Here is a 23,239-nt window from a genome sequence, read left to right as displayed (position 1 = left end):
GGTAAACTTCAAACGGGCCTGGACATGTGCTGACTTGAGCAGGGGGACCTTGCTGCCCTGCAGGATTTTAAACCATGACAGCATCATGTGTTACTAATGTAATCTTTGTGACTGTGGTCCCAGCTCTCTTCAGGTCATTGACCAGGTCCTCCTGTGTAGTTCTGAGCTTTCTCAGAATCATCTTTACCCCACAAAGTGAGATCTTGCATGGAATCCCAGACCGAGGAAGATTGACAGTCATCTTGTGTTTCTTCCACTTTCTAATAAATAATCACAACCGTTGTTGTCTTCTACCAAGTTGCTTGCCTGTTCTCCTGTAGTCCATCCCAGCCTTGTGCAGGTCTACAGTTTTGTCCCTGGTGTCCTTAGCTCTTTGGTTTTGGCTATGATGGACAGGTTGGAGTGTGATTAATTGTGTTAACAGGTGTCTTTTATACAGGTAACAAGTGCAAACAGTTGCAATTAATACAAGTAAAGAGTGCAGAATAAGAGGGCTTCTTAAAGAAAAATTAACAGGTCTGTGAAAGCCAGAATTCTTGCTGGTTGGTAGGTGATCAAATACTTCTTTGCAGCAGTAACATACAAAAAAAAAAAAAAAAAAAAAAATCATACACTGTGATTTCCGTATTTTCTTTTTTTAGATTATGTTTCTCACAGTGGACATGTACCTAAGGTGAAAATTTCAGACCCCTCCATGATTTCTAAGTGGGAGAACTTGCAAAATCGCAGGGTGTTCAAATACTTATTTTCCTCACTGTATAGCAAACTGTATACTCATACTTATAGCAGCTATTAATCAATTTGTTTGAACCAACATGCAGATCCACCTCGGATCTGCTGTGGCGACACCGAAAACAAGGGAGCAGCCGAAAGGACTTACTATTAACCAATTTGTTACTTGGGCAAGGATTTGTGTAAATCTACAATCACAGGCTTGCACCACATTTTATCATTGCATTAGAAAATGTTACTATAGAGGTGGGGCAGCTGTAACCCAAGTATCTCAAAGCAAAGATGAACAGAAGAATACAAATATGGTAGCCCATCAGAGACGACAGCATTCTCAATAATGCCAGATGGCATTTCAGGAGCATGGTAACTTAATATCAACATCAATGCTAACAATGTTGTATCACTCACCTATTATTTGTCAATTTTTCTTTTTGTTAAAAGGGTTGTGTTTTGTGTGATGGCGAGCATCACATCATCCCCAAACATACTGATCTGAATTTTATCATTTGCCTGTTTTGATGAAAATGTGTGATATGTCTAGGGATGGGTATTGGTAAGATTTTATCAATATCGATACCTATCGATTCCGCTTATTGATACCTCTTGCAAAATTTTCTGTGTACTAAAAGTAGGCTTTATAGGTTTTCTATGTAAACAACATTTTATTGAGTCTTAAAGTAAATAAATATGAAATTGGTCACAGGATCCTTGATCTCTGGGCATAAATAGAAATAAACAAAATCTGTAGTTTTTGTTAAAAGCATTTCCTTTCAGACATTATTGGCATAAATGTCACTCCATAGATCTGAGCTGAGCTCTTGCAGCTGGATGCACATCAGCATCAATTAATTCATAAAGAATGCAGGACATCTCATTTTGGGAGGAAAAAAACCTTTTAGTCGATTGTAGTTTATTGTCTGTATTACAACGTTTGGAAAGAGTTGTCATTTTATTTAAAGCGGCGATTCGCTGTGAAGTTATTAATTCCGACCGGACACTAACTCGACTCAGCAGAGAGCGGAGCAGCGTTTGGAGCTGTGCCAACAGAAGGGAGGACGATTCTCGTTTCCTGACTGCAACAAGACAAGAGTCCCAGTTAGAGACTTTAATCCACACAAAAGCAATTCACGATTGACATATTTTAATGGCTTTGAGATGGGTTAAAAAGTGCAGTTGCCGCTTCTGAAGAGCAGCAAATCAAAGAACCAACGAAACAACTGCTTCATTGGTTCAAGCTTCAAATCGGAGTCATGCTGCAGAAGTGGTTGATTACAGACCCGCTGCAGGGTCTGCAATCAACGTAGAGAACTTACAGAAGTAGGTGCTCTACCATGAACAGACCGTTTAGACATTCTGAATGCGCATGCTCAGTGGTGTGTAAATCTCACGCAAAATCCCAGCTCCACTGTGGTAAGTGCATATCCAAAACACATCCGCGGGGCAGCTCTCCAGAGTGCATGCTAAGGCTAGTATCTCACTGGGGTGCGATAGCCTGCAAACGGTGTCAAATTCATGCATTGCTTTATTTTTGAAGACCAAAAAATTTGAATGATAAACTCAACTGCCTAATGATCAGGCGAGTGCTTTGTACCCCTCACCACATAGACTCCGCAACTCAGAAGCAACATGTGGGACAACATGTGAGGGGTTGACACACACTTTTCCTTTTATATGATCGCAGAGGAACAGCGCTTCTGGAAGCGGCCGAACGAGTCCAGCAGCCTCCAGCCACCTGGCTCTGCAGCCAGCCGGCACCCGCCAGCCGTACATGTGCAAGAGCGGGCCGGATGTGTCCTATCAGGCCATGGACAAGCTGTAGGAACTGGGTTTACTATGTTTGCTGGATGGACGATGTCAGCACTCTGGCTTAATTTAATAAGTTTCTCTATGATATACTCCATATTCCAGTGTAGTGTTTTCAGATTTCTTTCAACTTGGTCCAGAAATGATTGAATAACTTTACTTTCACCCTGGCCAGTGTGGCTCTTTACTTTATTTCTATTATTTGAAATTTTCGCGGAGAAGAGCAGTCTTTAATATTAATATCTTTAATATGATGCGAGCATGCAAAGCTCTTACTTTCATCCCTGATTATTTCCCATCTTTAACTTAACTTCACAATGCAATTACTTAAGGATCAGACTCGTATCTCGTGTCATGGCAGACATAGTGTGTTTGACAAACTGATGGTATTGTTGTGTGTTGGGGGGTGTGGCTGGATATTTTGGTGTTCTTTTCTTTTCTTTGCTCTCCAGGTGGCACGAGAGCTGATTTGTCTGTGGAGAAGGTGCTGGCTGAAGAATCCTTCACCCTCATCAACATCATGTGCAGCACCTGTGAATGGTGCTCACATGCAACCTTAAAGACTTTCAGCTGAAGCAGATAATTGGATGGCGTTCTGCATTTAAGTCATGTGTGATTCAAGCAGAACTGCCGGGAACTCGACCTTGTGATGTTCGTTTGTGAGACGCTGAGGACCGCGCCTGGGTTTGACACATTGAGCCCGTGAAGCAAGGAAGGGTGAGGACACATGCTGTCAGCACACATCAAAGGTGATTAAGTGTTTGACTAATTGTTGATAGTAACTTGGTGTTTTGTTACACAGTATACTTGAATTGTGATGAGAATTGTGCAGCTTGCTTCTCACTGCTGTGGCATGCGGATAAGTGATCCTCCACCTGTTGTGAGAAGCTGCTCATTTGCATAAAGTTAAAAAAGATACAGACCTGAATGTGTTGCTGATAGCGTGTGTCTTTTGAAAGATATTGTTGTAACTGCTGACTTACCTCACCTCTTCTTTGCTTCACAGAGAGTCAGTTTGTCGTGTCCACCTGGGGGGTGTTTCGCGGTGGTAGTGGGTCCAGGAGCGCCGGGCTTTGATCCTTACGGGCGCTGGAGAGCGTGCCAACAGTCACTCCACCAGAAAAACGCTGTTTAGTTTGTACACATTGTTATGCACCAAAGAGGGTAAAAAATAAATTGTTTTGTTTTGGAACCGCTTTCTGGTTATTTTTAGCGCTGGGTTCTGTCAGACGCAGGTCCGCTCCTCAACCCGCGTCGACACATAACAGTAGTTCCCGGCCATTCCATAATGGACCCAGCGGCAGAGGCGGTTCCTTTTGCCGAAAAAGTTCAAGAACACTTGGAGAACATATGGGAGCAATTACAGCATCTCGCAAACCAAATTAAACAAACAGACGCCCGTGTTACAGAGCTTGCAGCGCAAGCCGTTCCGCTTCCTGCTGCTCCAGCTGCGGCACCATCGATACTAGTGCAGATAACTCCGTCACCCAGAGATTCGGCGTCCGAACCGTTTGTTTGTCGTCCGGAGCCTTGTGTGGTGATGCAATGTTCTCTGGTTTCTGCTCAGTCAGGTTGGAGTGCCGCAGCTTTACGAGGAATGTTTGTAGATGGGTTAAATGAGTCATTAAAAGACGAGCCGGCAGTCCGTGACGAGCCAAACGATTTAGATGAGCTAATATCGTTGGTGATTCGTCTAGATGATCGGATGAAGGAGCGTGGATGCGAGAGAGGACGCCCATCAGAGCGGGTTTTTTCGTCTCGGGGCTTTCCCCGACACAGATCTGGGCCGCCTCTTCTTCGCCCCACTGAGGCTCTTCCGACAAGACCTCTGGCTCCTCCTGTTGATGAGCCCATGCAGCTCGGACGAGCAGAGATTACTGTATTGCCCCGACATATAAACGTCAAGAAAAATAATGGTGATGTATCTCCAGGTGTTCTGGGACAGGCAAAATAACACACATAAAAAAAAAAAAAAAATCTAGCACGGGTAAATGTTTTGTTTTCTTTAAATAGGGGTTATAATTGTATGGGGAGTCAGAGGCGTATCTGGTGGAGTGACTGTTAGGCGGTTAGAAGTCCGCCTGGGCTCACGTCATTGTTAATTTTTATGTGTTTTTAGGTATTTTCTGTTTGGGTTGTTGGGTCGTTTTATTTTGTTGTTTTTTATTTCTCTACATCCCTAACCCCAACCTCACTTGCCCCAAGACCGTTTGTCTTGTGGGTTGTGGGGTGGTGCAGGTTGGTCACGTTGAGCATTCTCAGAAGACCTCTGCACCTAGGGGGGGGGGGGGGGGGGGGTGTTAGAGGCGTTTTTCTTGGTTTGGTTAGGGCCCGGTTCCACTCCAGCCTCGGTGAGCCTTTGTACCGTTTGTCATTGGTGTTGCCGGGGTGTGGTGCAGCGGAGACTTACCTCAGTCAGAGGGGTGGGCCGATCTGTTGCCGTTCGCCATTTCGGTAGTTCCACCCCTCCCGAGAGGCTGGGGTATGGTCGAGTTGGGGCACCGGACGTATTTCCGGTTCTCCGCTGCACCTTGGGGTTGGAGCTGGGTTAGTTCTTTCCTGTTCCCTTCTCCGGCTTAATGTTTTGAGCCGTTCGCCAAAGTTGAGCCGCCGAGGGGCTCTGGGAGGGACCCGGGGTCTTTCGGGGTGCCGGGGAGGGTAACAGTGTTTACGGTCGTTTTATATCCCCCCGGCGTTGTTTTTGGTAGTCCTCCGGGGGTTGATTTTTGATTTTGTTCTGTTTCCTTCCGGGTTCCACCTCCAGGGTTGATGGGACGGTCCTCTGGGGGGGAACTGGCTTGGGGCCAACTAGCCAAGTGTGACCGGGTCTGGGGTTCCGGGGTTGTGGGGAGGGTACCTCCTGGGGTTGATGGTACGGTCCTCTGGGGGGCGCCGTTTGCTCCATGTACACCTGGGGACCTTTGTGGGATTATGGTTCTGGCTGTTCCTCCTGGAACTGGCGATGAAGGCCTTCTGGGGGGGGGGTTGGGCTCTGCAGGTCATTCTGGGGGGGTTGTTTGTTATTCTTCTTTTATGCATTTACGTTTGTATTGTGTTTGTGGGGCTGTGTTGGGTTTTTGCGTTTGGGAGTTTTTCTTTTCTTCCCGGGGTTTGATGGGACGGTCCCCTGGGGAGGTTTTGGGTGGGTTTTATGTTTTTTTCTGTGTGTTGAATTGTACTGGGGAATTTTTGGGGCTTTTGTTGATGCCAGCCGGCCTTCCAGCTGCGGTGCCTGTCCTGCTGTCTGTGGTGGACCTTGGGAGCGTGATGCTGTCTGCTTCCTGACGAGGACCCCGGCGGGAGGTGCTGTTCTCGGTCCTGGTCTGTTCGGTCGCCGGGAGGCTTCCCGTTAAAGGGGGGGTACTGTTGTGTGTTGGGGGGTGTGGCTGGATATTTTGGTGTTCTTTTCTTTTCTTTGCTCTCCAGGTGGCATGAGAGCTGATTTGTCTGTGGAGAAGGTGCTGGCTGAAGAATCCTTCACCCTCATCAACATCATGTGCAGCACCTGTGAATGGTGCTCACATGCAACCTTAAAGACTTTCAGCTGAAGCAGATAATTGGATGGCGTTCTGCATTTAAGTCATGTGTGATTCAAGCAGAACTGCCGGGAACTCGACCTTGTGATGTTCGTTTGTGAGACGCTGAGGACCACGCCTGGGTTTGACACATTGAGCCCGTGAAGCAAGGAAGGGTGAGGACACATGCTGTCAGCACACATCAAAGGTGATTAAGTGTTTGACTAATTGTTGATAGTAACTTGGTGTTTTGTTACACAGTATACTTGAATTGTGATGAGAATTGTGCAGCTTGCTTCTCACTGCTGTGGCGTGCGGATAAGTGATCCTCCACCTGTTGTGAGAAGCTGCTCATTTGCATAAAGTTAAAAAAGATACAGACCTGAATGTGTTGCTGATAGCGTGTGTCTTTTGAAAGATATTGTTGTAACTGCTGACTTACCTCACCTCTTCTTTGCTTCACAGAGAGTCAGTTTGTCGTGTCCACCTGGGGGGTGTTTGGCGGTGGTAGTGGGTCCAGGAGCGCCGGGCTTTGATCCTTACGGGCGCTGGAGAGCGTGCCAACAGTCACTCCACCAGAAAAACGCTGTTTAGTTTGTACACATTGTTATGCACCAAAGAGGGTAAAAAATAAATTGTTTTGGAACCGCTTTCTGGTTATTTTTAGCGCTGGGTTCTGTCAGACGCAGGTCCGCTCCTCAACCCGCGTCGACACATAACAGGTATTTTCTATCTGGACTGGAACTAATAAATTCATTCAAGTCTATTATATAAATAGTCTGATTTTCTTCTGTATTTGTTTTGACAAATATCAACAGTACAAATGTGGGACTGAGTTTGAATAAATGTAACAGCAAAGTAATAGCACAGAAAATGCAGATTTATGGTGAAAATCTCCTGAAAACATTGATCATAACCATCGATTTCTATTTATGTCTAGTTGTTGGATGCTAACCAAGATGGCTGCACTCTGGCTCTGGCAAGAGTGAATGAGCGGATCGTCCTGGTCCCCCATCTAGTGAGTAAATACAAATCAATCTATCCTGAGAACAGTGTTTGCACTGGTCATCCGTGAAAGTTCCGTGTAGCATTTGCACGCACCTTCTTGTGCCTGGTAAGGAGGAGGTGATACCATCCAGATACAAGACTGATGGCTCCTCTGACACAGATACTTTGGTGTATGATAAATTCAGGAGGTGCCTGCTGAAAGCCCTGTTGAGGAGAGACAAGTTGAGCAACCCCAAGACCTCCGAGTGTAGGGACAAAGTTCAGCTGCTTATAGTGTGCTTTTTATGGCTTCTAAATGCTTGAAAAATATTGAGTTGGTGTTTTCTTTTCATGACGAGTGGAGCAGTACGCTTCAATGTTTTTGATGACTGACTGGAATATTGTGTTTTTATAGTGCTCTACAATCTGTCTGAGAACGCTCCGTGATGGAAAGCTCCGCTGTTTTTCCCACCTTTCCCCTCCAAACATATCTATCATTTGTGTGAAGCACATTTAAATCAAAACATTAAATGTAATTTTCACACAAGCTATTTTTATTTATGTAATGAATGATTTTCATGTATAAAGCTGTGAAAAAAAGTGTGCGCACAGTGTGTACAGGATTACAGCTGCCGGCACCAAATACTAAATATTGTGTTATTGTTCTAAATGTTACATCTGAGACACGTTTAAGAGACTTTGTCTGCCTTTCTTTGGGTATGTTCGAGACATTTGCTGTAGCGTTAACCATATAATCAGCCATGTCCATATTAAAATGCTTTGCTCCCCAAGGTGTTCCACATGAGTGACTTGTGGAGTACTCAGTGTGAATGCGTCAAACAATGTAGCAACGGTCTATTTGGGGCCCCGTGAAAAGATATCACACTGGACCCCACCAAGATGGGTCATGTTAAACCTGAAAACATGAAAAACACGCAGACATGCAAGCAACATTCCCTTTAAAAGAAATGTACTCAAGGCCATCTTTTACGCTTTAAATTCAATTTCATAGGTAAAATTCTCTTAACATGAACTCATAATGAAATATTATAAATTTTGATTCATTCTGCATTCTGAACCGAAGGTGTTATTTTAGCATTGGCACTGGCTTCCAACTGTTTATCATCCAAAACTGACTCGAGCTTATTTCTGACAAACAGCATTTTGTGCAAAAATAATTACAGTGCTTGAATTTTAATCAATGAAAGTAACTTTTTGACCAATATTTTAAAATAACAACAACAACAATAATAATAACAAAAATAATCAAATACCAATAAGATTGCCTAATGCTGAAAAGCAAAAGTAGCTTCATTTCACTTTGTACTAAGCTGTCACACGGACAACACCCCCCCTTTTTTTTTTTATTAGGCGACATGCTGCTGCCTTTTTTCCCCTCTTTCTTCTTAATTAGTTTTTGGAAACTCAATTTTTTGGAGGTTTGAGACATAATGCAACTGCCTGTAGGAGTTCTCGTTACAGTCATTGCTAGCAAATTCCATTTGTGCCTGGTTTGGCAGCAGGATAAAACCATTTCATGTAAACAGAGAGGGAGGAGACACAGACACCTCTGAAGTGATTTACAAGATATTTTACAGATGTTAGCGTGCACGCCCCGTCAACGTACATCAAGCAAGTGGGTCAGGCACATATAACATCAAAACCTCACGCATGCGCACACTGAATTCCTCCTGCAGTTCGTCTGCACGACGGCATTATAAGGAAAATATAATATTCTCTATGTAATTCCCCACAAGATAAATATGTTCTCTTCATTAAAATGAGCTGGAATTTTGCAACGTTACAAAGATAAGCCTACATTATAATGCTTGGATTTCGGGACAAACTAAATTTTGTTAGTCTTATGAAATTTGAAAGTCTGTACAGCTGTAACAATTACAGGTTAATAATGAATAAAAAAAAACCCTAATATTCCAATATATTTTTCAGGCTCTTATCAGACAAGGACTTTTAGAACTGTCCTAACCCTCGCCCCACCCCAAGTGCAGCGCCACTGCAAAGCAGATCTGTGTGTGTTCTAAATCCAAGTCAATAACCACAGCAAATAAAAGTAAACTGTCCATTATAGATCTGAGGGGTACAGATCAAAGAGGACCTTCTGAAGGCTCAACGGCCAACGGAAAATCCTTTATATTCAAGTGTGTGTGAGAGAGTACAGCTTCTACAATGTATCAATCAATCAATCAACTTTTTTCTTATATAGCGCCAAATCACAACAAACAGTTGCCCCAAGGCGCTCCACATTGTAAGGCAAGGCCATACAATAATTATGAAAAACCCCAACGGTCAAAACAGCAGAACCTCCAGCAGAACCAGGCTCAGGGAGGGGCAGTCTTCTGCTGAGACTGGTTGGGGCTGAGGGAAAGAACCAGGAAAAAGACATGCCGAGAAGGGGGGCAGAGATCGATCACTAATGATTAAATGCAGAGTGATGCATACGGAGCAAAAAGAGAAAGAAACAGTGCATCATGGGAACCCCCCACAGTCTACGTCTAAAGCAACATAACCAAGGGATGGTCCAGGGTCACCCGATCCAGCCCTAACTATAAGCCTTAGCGAAAAGGAAAGTTTTAAGCCTAATCTTAAAAGTAGAGAGGGTATCTGTCTCCCTGATCTGAATTGGGAGCTGGTTCCACAGGAGAGGAGCCTGAAAGCTGAAGGCTCTGCCTCCCATTCTACTCTTACAAACCCTAGGAACCACAAGTAAGCCCGCAGTCTGAGAGCGAAGCGCTCTAATGGGGTAATATGGTACTACGAGGTCCCTAAGATAAGATGGGACCTGATTATTCAAAACCTTATAAGTAAGAAGAAGAATTTTAAATTCTATTCTAGAATTAACAGGAAGCCAATGAAGAGAGGCCAACACGGGTGAGATATGCTCTCTCCTGCTAGTCCCCGTCAGTACTCTAGCTGCAGCATTCTGAACCAACTGAAGGCTTTTTAGGGAACTTTTAGGACAACCTGATAATAATGAATTACAATAGTCCAGCCTAGAGGAAATAAATGCATGAATTAGTTTTTCAGCATCACTCTGAGACAAGACCTTTCTGATTTTAGAGATATTGCGTAAATGCAAAAAGGCAGTCCTACATATGTGTTTAATATGCGCTTTGAATGACATATCCTGATCAAAAATGACTCCAAGATTTCTCACAGTATTACTAGAGATCAGGGAAATGCCATCCAGAGTAACGATCTGGTTAGACACCATGCTTCTAAGATTTGTGGGGCCAAGTACAATAACTTCAGTTTTATCTGAGTTTAAAAGCAGGAAATTAGAGGTCATCCATGTCTTTATGTCTGTAAGACAATCCTGCAGTTTAGCTAATTGGTGTGTATCCTCTGGCTTCATGGATAGATAAAGCTGGGTATCATCTGCGTAACAATGAAAATTTAAGCAATACCGTCTAATAATACTGCCCAAGGGAAGCATGTACAAAGTGAACAAAATTGGTCCTAGCACAGAACCTTGTGGAACTCCATAATTAACTTCAGTCTGTGAAGCGCAGTGCCCTTAATACCTATGACATGCTCTAATCTCTGTAATAAAATTTTATGGTCAACAGTATCAAAAGCAGCACTGAGGTCCAACAGAACAAGCACAGAAATAAGTCCACTGTCCGAAGCCATAAGAAGATCATTTGTAACCTTCACTAATGCTGTTTCTGTACTATGATGAATTCTAAAACCTGACTGAAACTCTTCAAATAGACCATTCCTCTGCAGGTGATCAGTTAGCTGTTTTACAACTACCCTCTCAAGAATCTTTGAGAGAAAAGGAAGGTTGGAGATTGGCCTATAATTAGCTAAGATAGCTGGGTCAAGTGATGGCTTTTTAAGTAATGGTTTAATTACTGCCACCTTAAAGGCCTGTGGTACATAACCAACTAACAAAGATAGATTGATCATATTTAAGATTGAAGCATTAAATAATGGTAGGACTTCCTTGAGCAGCCTGGCAGGAATGGGGTCTAATAAACATGTTGATGGTTTGGATGAAGTAACTAATGAAAATAACTCAGACAGAACAATCGGAGAGAAAGAGTCTAACCAAATACCAGCATCACTGAAAGCAGCCAAAGATAACGATACATCTTTGGGATGGTTATGAGTAATTTTTTCTCTAATAGTCAAAATTTTGTTAGCAAAGAAAGTCATGAAGTCATTACTAGTTAAAGTTAATGGAATACTCAGCTCAATAGAGCTCTGACTCTTTGTCAGCCTGGCTACAGTGCTGAAAAGAAATCTGGGGTTGTTCTTATTTTCTTCAATTAGTGATGAGTAGAAAGATGTCCTAGCTTTACGGAGGGCTTTTTTATAGAGCAACAAACTCTTTTTCCAGGCTAAGTGAAGATCTTCTAAATTAGTGAGACGCCATTTCCTCTCCAACTTACGGGTTATCTGCTTTAAGCTACGAGTTTGTGAGTTATACCACGGAGTCAGACACTTCTGATTTAAAGCTCTCTTTTTCAGAGGAGCTACAGCATCCAAAGTTGTCTTCAATGAGGATGTAAAACTATTGACGAGATACTCTAACTCCCTTACAGAGTTTAGGTAGCTACTCTGCTCTGTGTTGGTATATGACATTAGAGAACATAAAGAAGGAATCATATCCTTAAACCTAGTTACAGCGCTTTCTGAAAGACTTCTAGTGTAATGAAACTTATTCCCCACTGCAGGGTAGTGCAACAGGGTAAATGTAAATGTTATTAAAAAATGATCAGACAGAAGGGAGTTTGATGTATGATAACAAATACCAACAAACAGCAATTTATCCACAGCCTGTCAGAAGCAAATATTCACAAGTTTATCCACAAGAAAAAAAAGAATAACTGATACTCAAACCAGGACCTGTCAGTCCAGAGTTTTAAATATAGACCTAAGAGCAGCAAAAGAAAAGCCAAAGAAGTCAGAGCCAACCTTCTGTTTGTGCACGGCGAACAGGCAGACACCATCCTGGCCTCTTTCCTGGCTTTCATGACCTCTCTTCAGTCACTGTCCGACTGTCAGCATGTTTTAATCCCAACACCGACTTGTAGTCTCTGAGATGCCACATCCAGAGTAGGGTGATAAATAATTTCACCAGTTCAGCAGAGAACCAGCTGTTGTTAATACAAAAAAAAAAAAAGCTGTGTGAACGCCACACTAAATCCAGACAAACCAAAGACTAATTTCATAAAACTACACTGCATCAAAACCGATATTCTGCTCTTTGCCTTCATAGTAAGTCTTCAGTTGCTGCTCAGGTGGACCACAGGCTTGTGTTCTCGTGTTTCACCTCATCGTTGCTCCTAATGGATAGCATGCGGGAGGATGGATATAGGATGTGAGCGCTGTGATTGGCTCATCTGCCACAGTGTGTGTGGGTGCCTTTGGCTCCCAGTGAACAGCTTAAAAAGTGTGGTTCCTTGACACTATCAGCCTCCACCCCCTGGAGGCATATCTTTATTTTCTCCTGCTCTCCTCCTGTCTTGGTGTTTGCTCTACGAGCTGGAGGGATGCAGTCACAGTGCAGTTTACTCCCAAAAAAAGCTTTCTGAGCAGCCACACCAGTGCAGTGACGTGCACACAAACAAATGCAGCAATGTGACATAAATTCACAGCAACTCTTGAACCTTGACCAAAACTCATTAAGCATCATCATCCCAAAAATGTGGAGTTAAAGATAGCAGAGGTGTGATAAAGTCAATGGAAAATCATTTTCACACTTCGACACTATATGTTCCAAGTCAAATCCCAAATGAATTTGACTGTCTGTAAATGGGAGCGGACATGACAGTGACTTTGTCCCAACTTTAACTGATGCGGCCTCTTGTTCACCTTGTACTGATGTGCAATATCACAAAAAATTAGCAAAACTTACAGATGTCTTAACCCTCTGGGGCCGACACCGTCGTATATGATGGCTAAGACCAAGCTTTACTAAATTATAAAAACTTTTTAATGATAAGAGATAGAAACTTTTTTTTTTTTTGCTGAAAAGTTAACTCCGCGGACTTTCGAGCCAGCCATCGGCCATCTTTGTACTCCTCATAGAAGCTGTGTGATGATGTGCACAATGTCCAATCGGAATTGGTTCACCGTCACATGGTTTTCCAAAATCCAATCGTAGGGCAGATTTACCTCACATGAAAAGCCAAAGATCGTTTTCATGAATGATATGTTACTAGTTGGCCCGTTTGAATAGCTCCCTGGGTGCTCCAATGAGTACATACTATTGGTCTTCAATGCGACCTGCGCCATTACGCACAGCGATCAGTGAAAGCAGAGGGAGAGCCTCTGATGACAATCTCACGTGCTCAAACAAAGAGTGTGTAACTATCAGGATTGCTCCACTAGTTTGCATGTGAATGTTACTGATAACTCTGTTGCTTTCTCGGCGTAAAGCACTATTTACCATATCAATGGAGTGAGGAGGAGGGCCACTCCTCAGACTGTAAAGGAGCCAAAGTGGGCCAAAGTGTGGATGAAAGCTGCTTAGGAGCAGCACAGAACACTCCAAAACACAGTAGAAGTTTGTGATGTAACCTTTGTGTAACAGCAGACAGAAACTGCTATTGAGTTGAAGACAAACAAAACACAGACCATTTTGTATATATTGTTCAAAATGTGCATTTGTGTGTACAGTCTTTCACACAAGACCTCAAATTACCTTAATAAAGTGTCAAAACAGTTGTTTATTATAGTTTGCTGTGTGTTTTGAATAAATGTGTGTGGAAAAATATTTCCGCTTTACTTTTTGCTTTCTTATTTGTGATTGCAAACCTTTATAACACAACAAAAGCATACATATTATGAAAGCACAGGCTGTCCTGAAAAAAAGAGTCATAAAACTTGATTGTGAGATGCAGGGAGAGCTGTTAACAGCAATAATCAAACATTTATGCCAGGCGAGTGAACTGTCCAAAAAATGCCCTCAGACCCCAGAGGGTTAAATTACTTTTTCTCTATGACATATTGCATTACTTCCATATTTCAGGATCATAAAGGTTCTCTCCTCAACATTGCCTTGAACTGGTATCACAGCTATCTGTGTACGAAAAGCCAGATGTATGTGGATTGTAGTATTGCATATTTAAAATATGTTTAATGTATGTGAATGTGCATTGCAGCTCGTCTTATTCTGTAACCTACACATTGTCTCAATCCTGGCCTTATGGGCAGATTGAATGCATGAGCTAGACTAGAACTAGGGGACATCCAGAGAGCTTACTGTCAACACAATACAAGTTGAAATGCACAGAAATTGCTCTCAGGATGTTCAGTCAACTCTTTTCCTTGTGGAAAGATACCGCAATCTACCTTTTCAACATGCAATGAGAATAAAATCTGAATCAGACATATAGACAAGGGTTCAAATTCAGGTCTGTGCTTCATGCTACCTGTTTGTGCCCTTGGACAAAACACTTCATCTGTAAATGGGTACTGACTTGGGCTAAACTACAATGGACTATTGTCCGATCCATGGTAATCACAGACTCCCATCCACGTCATGCTATGAGGTCTGTTAGAAAAGTATTGGACCTTTTTATTTTTTGCAAAAACTATATGGATTTGAATGATGTGCGCTTGCATCAGCCAAGCTTGAACCTTCGTGCGCATGCGTGAGTTTTTTTACGCCTGTCGGTTGCGTCATTCGCCTGTGGGCAGGCTTTGAGTGAGCACTGGTCCACCCCTCTCGTCGGATTTTCATTGTCAGGAAAATGTCTGAGCGGCTGAAGCAGCGCTGCATTAAATTTTTCAAGAAACTGTGTGAGACAGCCAGGTGGAAACCATTCGGAAAATTCAGATGGCTTTCTGTGAAAATCCTATGGGCATCATATAGATTAAGGAGCATTACAACCGGACTAAAGATGGCCCACAGCGGCTGAGGGCGCGCCGTGCTTCGAGCGGCCATCGACAGGCTGAAATGACCAGATCATTTCCAAAGTGAAGGCTGTGTTGATCCAGGATGTCGTGTGACTACCAGAGAAATGGCAGAAAAGGTGGACATCAGCCATTTTTCGTCAGATTCCACTGTTACAGGAGATTTTGTAATGAAAGACGTGCGGAGGCATTCGCGCGTCAGGACGAAGCCGCAATGGCGGAGAACAAAAGCAAGTCTGTGTTGGAAGTCTCACGGGACATGTGACATGCCCAGCTCTCCACAAATTCTCGGATACTCACTCAACTAAAAAGCCACTGAAAGCCGTCTGAATCTTCTGAATGGCCATTGCGGCTTCGTCCCGACGCGCGAATGCCTCCGCACAGATGGGTGATCACATATAAACCTCAAGTTGGCAGAAGTAACAAACTTGATTAGAATTGTGGGTGAGAATTCAGTGTGGACTTCATACAGACAAATCATGTTCTGTCGTTAGCTAAACTTCGGTTAACAATGCAACACTATCATTTTATCCAAACTTTCACAGTAAAATGAAAAATGTGCTGTTCAGTGTTTGAAAGTCATTTGGTACAAGGGACTGTGAACTCGTCAATTTTCTATGTATCATTTACACAAGCATATCTTTGCTTTTCGGGGCTCCTGCATGAAGCGTGAGATCAAATTGCGCTTACTTTCATCAATAGACTCTAACGTCTCAGGCTACAGACAATAAAAGGTCGATGGAGTAACTGAGAACAGCAATGCATAGAATAGCAAGCAAAGACCCCATTTTTTTTCAGAATCTCGAGCAGCACAACAGTATGATCACGTGTCTTCAAAAATCCACCAGCCACTTTTAGTCACAGTATGTAACACTTGTTCCTATCTAGATACACAAGCAAACCAAACTCTCTTCCAAAGCCTGTAAACTAAAGCTTCCAAAGGCATTTCCATACTCCCCACTTAGCAAGCCAAAAGGCCTTTTGCATGCATTATTTACAGTTGCCCTTGTAACAAATTCAATATTGAGCTTGTGAGGTTTGTGTGACTCATGACCGCTTAAGATTATAACGGTAAGCATGGTTACAAGTTAATCAGCTTCAAAACAAGAAGGAAAAAAATTGCACCAGAAATAAGTTACAGTTGCAGCACAGTGGCTTACTGGTTAGCACTGTTGCCTCACAGCGAGAAGGTTGTGGGTTCAATTCCTGTGGCCTTTCTGTGTGGAGTTTGCATGTTCTCCCCGTGTGTGCGTGGGTTTCCTCCGGGGTGCTCCAGTTTCCTCCCACATCCAAAGACATGCTGGTTAGGTGGATTGGAGTCTTTAAATTGTCCGTAGGTGTGTGTGTGTGTGTGTGTGTGTGTGTGTGTGTGTGTGGGTGTGTCTGTGTTTGTTTGTCTGTTTGTGGCCCTGCGACAGACTGACGTCCTGTCCTGGGTGTACCCCGCCTCGTGCTCTATGACTGCTGGGATAGGCTCCAGCCCCCCGCGACCCTTAATTGGACTAAGCAGTAGAAGATGAATGAATGAATGAATAAGTTACAGAACATTGATGGTTTTTGTAGGGTGATGTTAAAATGATTATCATAATTATGTTCAATAAGCCAACCTTTGGTTAAGTGTGGGATGTCAGAGGCTTGTAGTGGTTTGTCTCCCAAACTCGCATGACTGACCATTTAAGGAACATACCAAACAAGCCAAACACAGCAGATACAACCACGTATTGTTTATTCATGACAGAAAATGTGCCAACTAATCAGTGCACAGCACATACTTTCTATATTCTTCCCAAAACAAAGTGTAAATAATCCTAAGTATGTGATTTGTGCTATGTTTAGTGCCAGAAAGAATTAAAAGATTATGATGACTGGTTGACTGACACTATGAAAGGCAACTATTTTGATAATTGAAGGTATTAATAAAGACAATATGTGACATTTTGCAGTTATTTTTCTCTTGTATATTGCTGTGAATTTAAGATCTTTGCATTTTAACTACTGTTTGAACAGAAAAGGACATTTGTAAATTGATTTTTAGTTTTAAGTTAACTATAATGTGGACTGTTTTACTATTGCCTGTGATTTTATAGAATACATAATGAATGATTACTCTAATCGAGGTAAAAATAGCAATAATTACTACTTCTGCCAACTGACAAGAGAAGGACAGAGTTTCTCTGTGTACATCGTAACTCAAAAGTTGGGGTGTGCGATATATAATGTCAATGATAATATTGTGATAATGATAATACCTTCTTGGTCCTTTCTGGAACATCTTTGGACATGACTGCTTTAAAGTCTCGGCTCACCCTCGACCCTTTAACAACAATCAAGATATATATCATCAATGATAATATTGTGATTGCTGTTTTAACAATATGGACTCTGACACTTTTGCGTAATTAAATAACTTTACACATGCATTGATACTCCACACATTCACTGGTCCAAAGGGAATGCTCCATGTGGTGACCCAGTGGTTGCCAGTTTTGTAGTTGGTATCTCACTGAAGTGGTACAAATGACACGTTGCCCACAAAGTGCTCATTTGGTATTATCCTGCTATTATCCACAAGAATAGATGCTGCGGCAATTCCCGACTGTATCCAGTAATGAACAGCCCTGTAAATAATACGACTGTTGTGGAAAAAAAAAAACAACAAAAAAAACCACACACACACACACAAAAGGAAGAAAACTGTGAACATGGCACTCACCCACTTGTAGAATTATTTCCTGCAGAATGAAATATGCAATGTCCAGCGGTCTACACCACCGAAGAGGTCTTGGCTGACACTGTCATGCATGGATGGTCCACACCATCAAAGAGCTCCTGGCTGGTGCCATCACACACGGATGAACCATGATCGCTAGCCGCATGATGAAATATATAATGTCCAGCAGTCCACGCCATTGAAGAGCCCTTGGCTGGGAACAGCCACGCGCAGATGACAGACCTTATTTAGAAAAAAAAATAAATAATCCCAGCTACCATGTACATGTGTGTCCAGCCCACTGACCATGTGTGCATGTGGCTCAGCAGCTGTGCCACAGCTCCTGGACTCCTTCATTTGCTTCCAGAAGCTGTCTGTCTCTGATCAATGCAGCTATTTTGGTGTTTGGAAAATGATGTTCCTTAAACAAATCTCTACAACTTTATATACATTAATTGAACATATAAAAGCCAAGATGATGGTTGCATAAGTAATGGGCCTCTTTGGTATAATACCTGTAAATAATCATCTTTATTGCTAATTTTTTTCAGACAAGTCAGGGATGGATACAACAACATTTCCAAGTCACTGAATATGTCTTAAACTGTATTTATTGCAGTTATGAAGAAATACAAACAGTATGGTACTATGGTAAATTTGCATAGAGTAGACAGCTCTCAAAACCTGAGTGAGTCTGCAAGAAAGAAGAGTGAGGAAAGCCGCCAAGACACCCAGACAACCCAGAAGAAGTTATAGGTTTCTGTGGGTGTGATTCAAGAAATTGTGCACAGTGCAAGTTTAGCATTTTGCATCACCAGTTATACAGCTTCATGATGAAGTGGAATAGAGGAGGATTTTCTTAAAAAAAAAGACCTGAAAGTTCAGCTACAATTTGCCAGGAGGTACATCTGAGATGCAAACCTAGATTTGATGTTTAAGCGATCAAAGTGCAAGCCAGAGGATACCGATGATGAATGCTGTGCTAATCTTGGTCTTCAGTGTACAGACCTATGCCAATGCAAAAACTGTGACAAAATGGAACCTATACTATTCAATGCAGATGAAGATGCAAATAATCCAACTGATTATTCTGATGATGAGGAGGCAGGGAAGGAAGATTCTGATGAAGAGGGCAGTAAATAATGGGTTGGGCTTAATTGCGACGTGTGCAATGTTTGCATATTCAGTTGATCAATCTAAGAAGAGCTACAAGTACATTGTATTATAGTCTGTTGTTAAGTATTTGTGCTTTTCTAGATATCAGTTGTGCTGCAAAACATGTATGTTAATTGCACTGCATGTTTTTATCTTATTGTACTGCATGCACAGCTCTGCATACAAAGTAAATGAACATAAAGCATGCAATGCCATGAATGGTCAGTTGATAAACTAAGCTTATTAAATGAAATATTTATTTCATACCTGTTAGATTTTTGTAGTGCTTACTCAGAAAAAATATTTTGGGTGAAGGACAGGCCTACAAAACGTGTTGCAGTTTAAGTTTAAATTTCATCAAGTACATGTATAACAAAACTGGATGAAATTTTAATGTTTGTGGGCAGTATTCTGTTCCAATAGATATTTTCTACAGAAGTGTGATAAAGGAAAAGCAAAACAATTTAATATCAGTTAGAACTTATTTGCAGTACACGCTGCTCTTTCCCTTTTAAATAAATTCTTGTAGAAATTTTTTTACTATTTAGAGGATTATCTCATTATTGGGACAGAGGATTTTGGAGAACAATTGTGTTTTTTACTATTTAGAGGATTATCTCATTATTGGGACAGAGGATTTTGGAGAACAATTGTGTTTTTTCTTAAGTATCAACCATATAATCAATTAATAATGTTAGTGTGTAAAACCAATCAGGGGACTACACAACTTTTTAAATGAGGCCATAACACTCCCATGGCCCACTGTCTATTGTGATTGTTTTTCTAATGCTTAGGTTTTCAGTAAACACATTACAGACACATTAAAGATTGTCTATTAATGTCAGCAACAATTAATGCCTACTGGTACTAAGACAAACACATTTTTGAAGAATACTGAATAATAGTTATTGTACTGTGAAAGTAACAACAACAACAACAAAAATCAAGATATTATTTCTTTGTCCATACTGCACACTCCTACTCAAAAGGTAGGGAATGGATGTCAATGGCTGCTGCTGCACCCCACCACCCCCACTTAAAAAAAAAAAAAAAAAAATCTATTTTGGAACTCCTAGGACCAGCCTCATGGCATCATGAAACTGCACATATGACAAGGCATAAGTATAGAGTATAGATATAAGTATAAAATTCAATTTGTGTCAATTGGTGATGTCTATTATGTAATCAAAATAAACCTTCAAATTTGAACTATCCATTCTTTAACAACAATAAAGAATGAGATGCAAATAAATATGCAAGTTTTGTTCATTTGTATAATGTCAGAACTTGATAACATGTTCGAATTTCCAACCGTGGCAAAATGGAATAATTATTCATAAAATTCAAACCAAACCCTTTTAAAACTTTTGAAGACACCTCAAACTGAATTAAAAAACAAAAACCCAAATCCATATCCACTCACCCTTTTAACTTGTGCCTTTTGCTTCAGGAAGGCACAGCATGTTTCTGACTTAAATGCTGGAAGAATAAAGTGAGTGTTCCCACATTGCATGCCCACAGTGTTGAACTACAACCATCTGGCTAACTAATGGACTAAAAGCTCCTGATCTACAGTAGCCACCAACTCACAATGCCCTGTTTATGTCTGCTGATGTGACTGGTGCGGTTTGACCAATAAAAGCAAACAATGACATTCCACGGCTTGCAACTGTATTGACTGCTAGCTACGCCAAATGTAAAACACATTCAGACACAGAGGTTACCAGAAAAAGCTGTGCATCGGTGCCACATGCAAAGTGAGTGGACCGGGGCAAGCAAGGTGACAGCAAAGCCAGTACGCAGGTGGTGGACTCAGACCAGGTGACAGTGGGACCTCTCTGACCACATTTCTACTGATAAAACAAACAGTGGCTAGCAAAAAGACATACCTGATTTTATCCGCTGCACTGTCAGACCTGCACAATATAAGAGAGGACATCACTGACGTCAGTAAATATAGAATTCACTGTAACAAGTGAATAATAAGTGATTATTGGTGTATTGTGTGTTAACATTAATCCTATTATCATATACCTATAAATGATACGCCAATATGATTGGATAAAACACTAGAGAATAAATAGCAATACACCCTTTTGGCGGACGGGTAATATTTTTTCATACCACCCGAGTAATCAGCCAATCCGGACAGCGGAGCGGCGCCACGACGAAGAGGCGCAGTCAGAGGAACTGTGAAATACTGGTGAGTCACTATTAATAATTTCTTACGTGTCCAACCTCGTAGGTTGATCGTTAAAATTTAATTCGTTAGTTCTAAAAGCCATCATAATTATTTATAGGAAAACGTTCTATTTTTTTCTACTAAGGTTTGAACTTTTAGTGTTTACACTGGAGAGAAAAGTGAGAAAATGTTAATGCCTGTTTGAGAAAAGTGTATAAAGTGTGTAGTGAGGGGTTTTACAGCCTTAAAACATCTATAATAATTGTAAAAAATAACGCTGACTACTTCGCGGATTTTGCCTATCGCAGGTTATTTTTAGAACGTAACTCCGGCGATAAACAAGGGACCACTGTATATGATAAAATCGTTATCAAGTTGTTCACTAATGAATATGGCTTTTTACACCCTTCAGAAAACCATATAACATTTATCATTTATAGGTATATGATAAAATCGTTATCAAGTTGTTTTACCAATGAATATGGCTTTATACACCCTGAAGAAAAACCACACATATGGCTTTATAAAACCATACATATGGCTTTATACACCCTGAGGCCGAAGGATCCCATAAAGTATTAATGTTATAGCCAATGTCTATAGCCAAAGTTTTTTTTGGTCAAAATCAGGTTTTTAGCCCCAAACTACGCATATAGGATAATAACCAGTGATGCCGGTAACGCGTTACTTAGTAACGCGTTACTCTAATCTGACCACTTTTTTTAGTAACGAGTAATCTAACGCGTTAATCTTTCCAAATCAGTAATCAGATTAAAGTTACTTCTCCATGTCACTGTGCGTTACTATTATTTTTCATTGTGGGTCGATAGCAGCATTAAACTTGGTCTGTGGGCAGGAGGTCGGGGTTCGACTGAACTGCCCACTTTAAGTGAGCTGTGAGCTTTTCATCCACGGTTTTTTGCAGCTGCTCGACTCGTCGTCTCCTCTTAAAGCACGGTGATCAGCACACCTGCACTGAGCTTTACAAAGACATTTTTATACTTTTTTTCCTCCTTTATTTAGAGCTGAGCTGAGCCGCTCCATATCTGCACGTTAAAACAGCTGATCCTCCGCGACGCGTCAACAACTAACACTATTTTCCACTCAAATGCACCTAAACTCTCTTTCTGAGGACCACATGATGTGAAAACACAATAAAACTTTCTTACCTGTAAATCTGGTCCTGTTTTCTGCATAAATAAATGTTATCCATTCTTTGTGCTCAAACGCCAAAGTAGGGGCGAATCCAGATGGAATGGGGGCGTGGGGGAGGGATGTGCCCCCCTCACAACACCCCTAGATTAAAGGTCCAGTTTTGAAGCCTTTTTTTACTACAACTACTAATACTACTTAAAATAATATTAATTTCGACAAGTAAAATATTTAGAGAGAATTTAAATGTTAGAAAAATGCTAGAATGAATTTAATAGTTACATTTATAAACAATGTAGGTTCGAAATTGCAAGTTTTACTGTTACAGTGCTGTCAACAGTTAAATATGAGGTCAAGAAAGAGGTCTTTATTTTACTTTTTATAAAACAAGTATTTATTTTCATTGAAGTCAAGAAAGGGTGACTATAAAGTAAGTTTTGGCAAAACAGGTATCATTGTCAAGTTGAGGTGGCAGAGGGTTGTTGTTGGCAGCTGGGAAAAGTAACTAAAAAAGTAACTAGTAATCTAACTTAGTTACTTTTACAATTGAGTAATCAGTAAAGTAACTAAGTTACTTTTTCAAGGAGTAATCAGTAATCAGTAATTGGATTACTTTTTCAAAGTAACTGTGGCAACACTGATAATAACAATACATCATCTAGTAATCATGCAGAAAAAAAAGATGTTACCGCATTTGGAATCTCCATGTCCACAATTAGTGAAACTATAGTGCCTGGAAAACACTTTGGCATAGTGTCCACACGTATAACAATGAGGACAGACGGATCATTCATTACATAGACTCACACTGCATTGATGCGAATCAAAAATTATAAGGTATATTCACAAAAAAAAGATTGGTTTTGTGCTAAACCCACCACAAAAAAAGCAATAAAGACGTCAGAGTAAAATGTAATCAAATGCAATACAATATATAAAAAAGCACGGTTGAATACTTTGGAACATTCTGCAATTATGAATTAGTAAGAATAATGCCAATTTCATTCTACATATGATTAGTAATATGAATATAATATGCTTGTAAGAGACGACACACTGTCTGTCCCTGACGGAATTTGATTTGTCTGAAAATAAATTGACATGGTGATAGCATGC

General features: G+C 41.2%; 1 protein-coding gene across 15 annotated transcripts in view; it reads right to left on the bottom strand.

Moving 5' to 3' along the window:
• The window catches only part of gramd1bb (GRAM domain containing 1Bb), a 429,520-nt gene that overhangs the window by 209,315 nt on the left and 196,966 nt on the right, over positions 1–23,239 (bottom strand). The window contains exon 2 of one of the 15 annotated variants that reach the window (XM_034168046.1): positions 20,325–20,327. The exons of 13 other annotated variants lie outside the window; for them this stretch is intronic. Coding sequence is in view for 1 of the 2 variants with exons in the window: in XM_034168041.1 (XP_034023932.1) it covers positions 11,979–12,037 (59 nt within the window). In the remaining variant the exon portion in view is untranslated. Of the gene's footprint in view, positions 1–11,978; positions 12,459–20,324; positions 20,328–23,239 lie in introns of those variants that run through there. One more of the 15 variants, XM_034168041.1, reaches the window with a different exon arrangement.

This window comes from Thalassophryne amazonica, chromosome 4, assembly GCF_902500255.1.
Source record: "Thalassophryne amazonica chromosome 4, fThaAma1.1, whole genome shotgun sequence".
NCBI classification, from domain to species: Eukaryota; Metazoa; Chordata; class Actinopteri; order Batrachoidiformes; family Batrachoididae; genus Thalassophryne; species Thalassophryne amazonica.
This window is presented reverse-complemented; position numbering and strand designations above follow the sequence as displayed.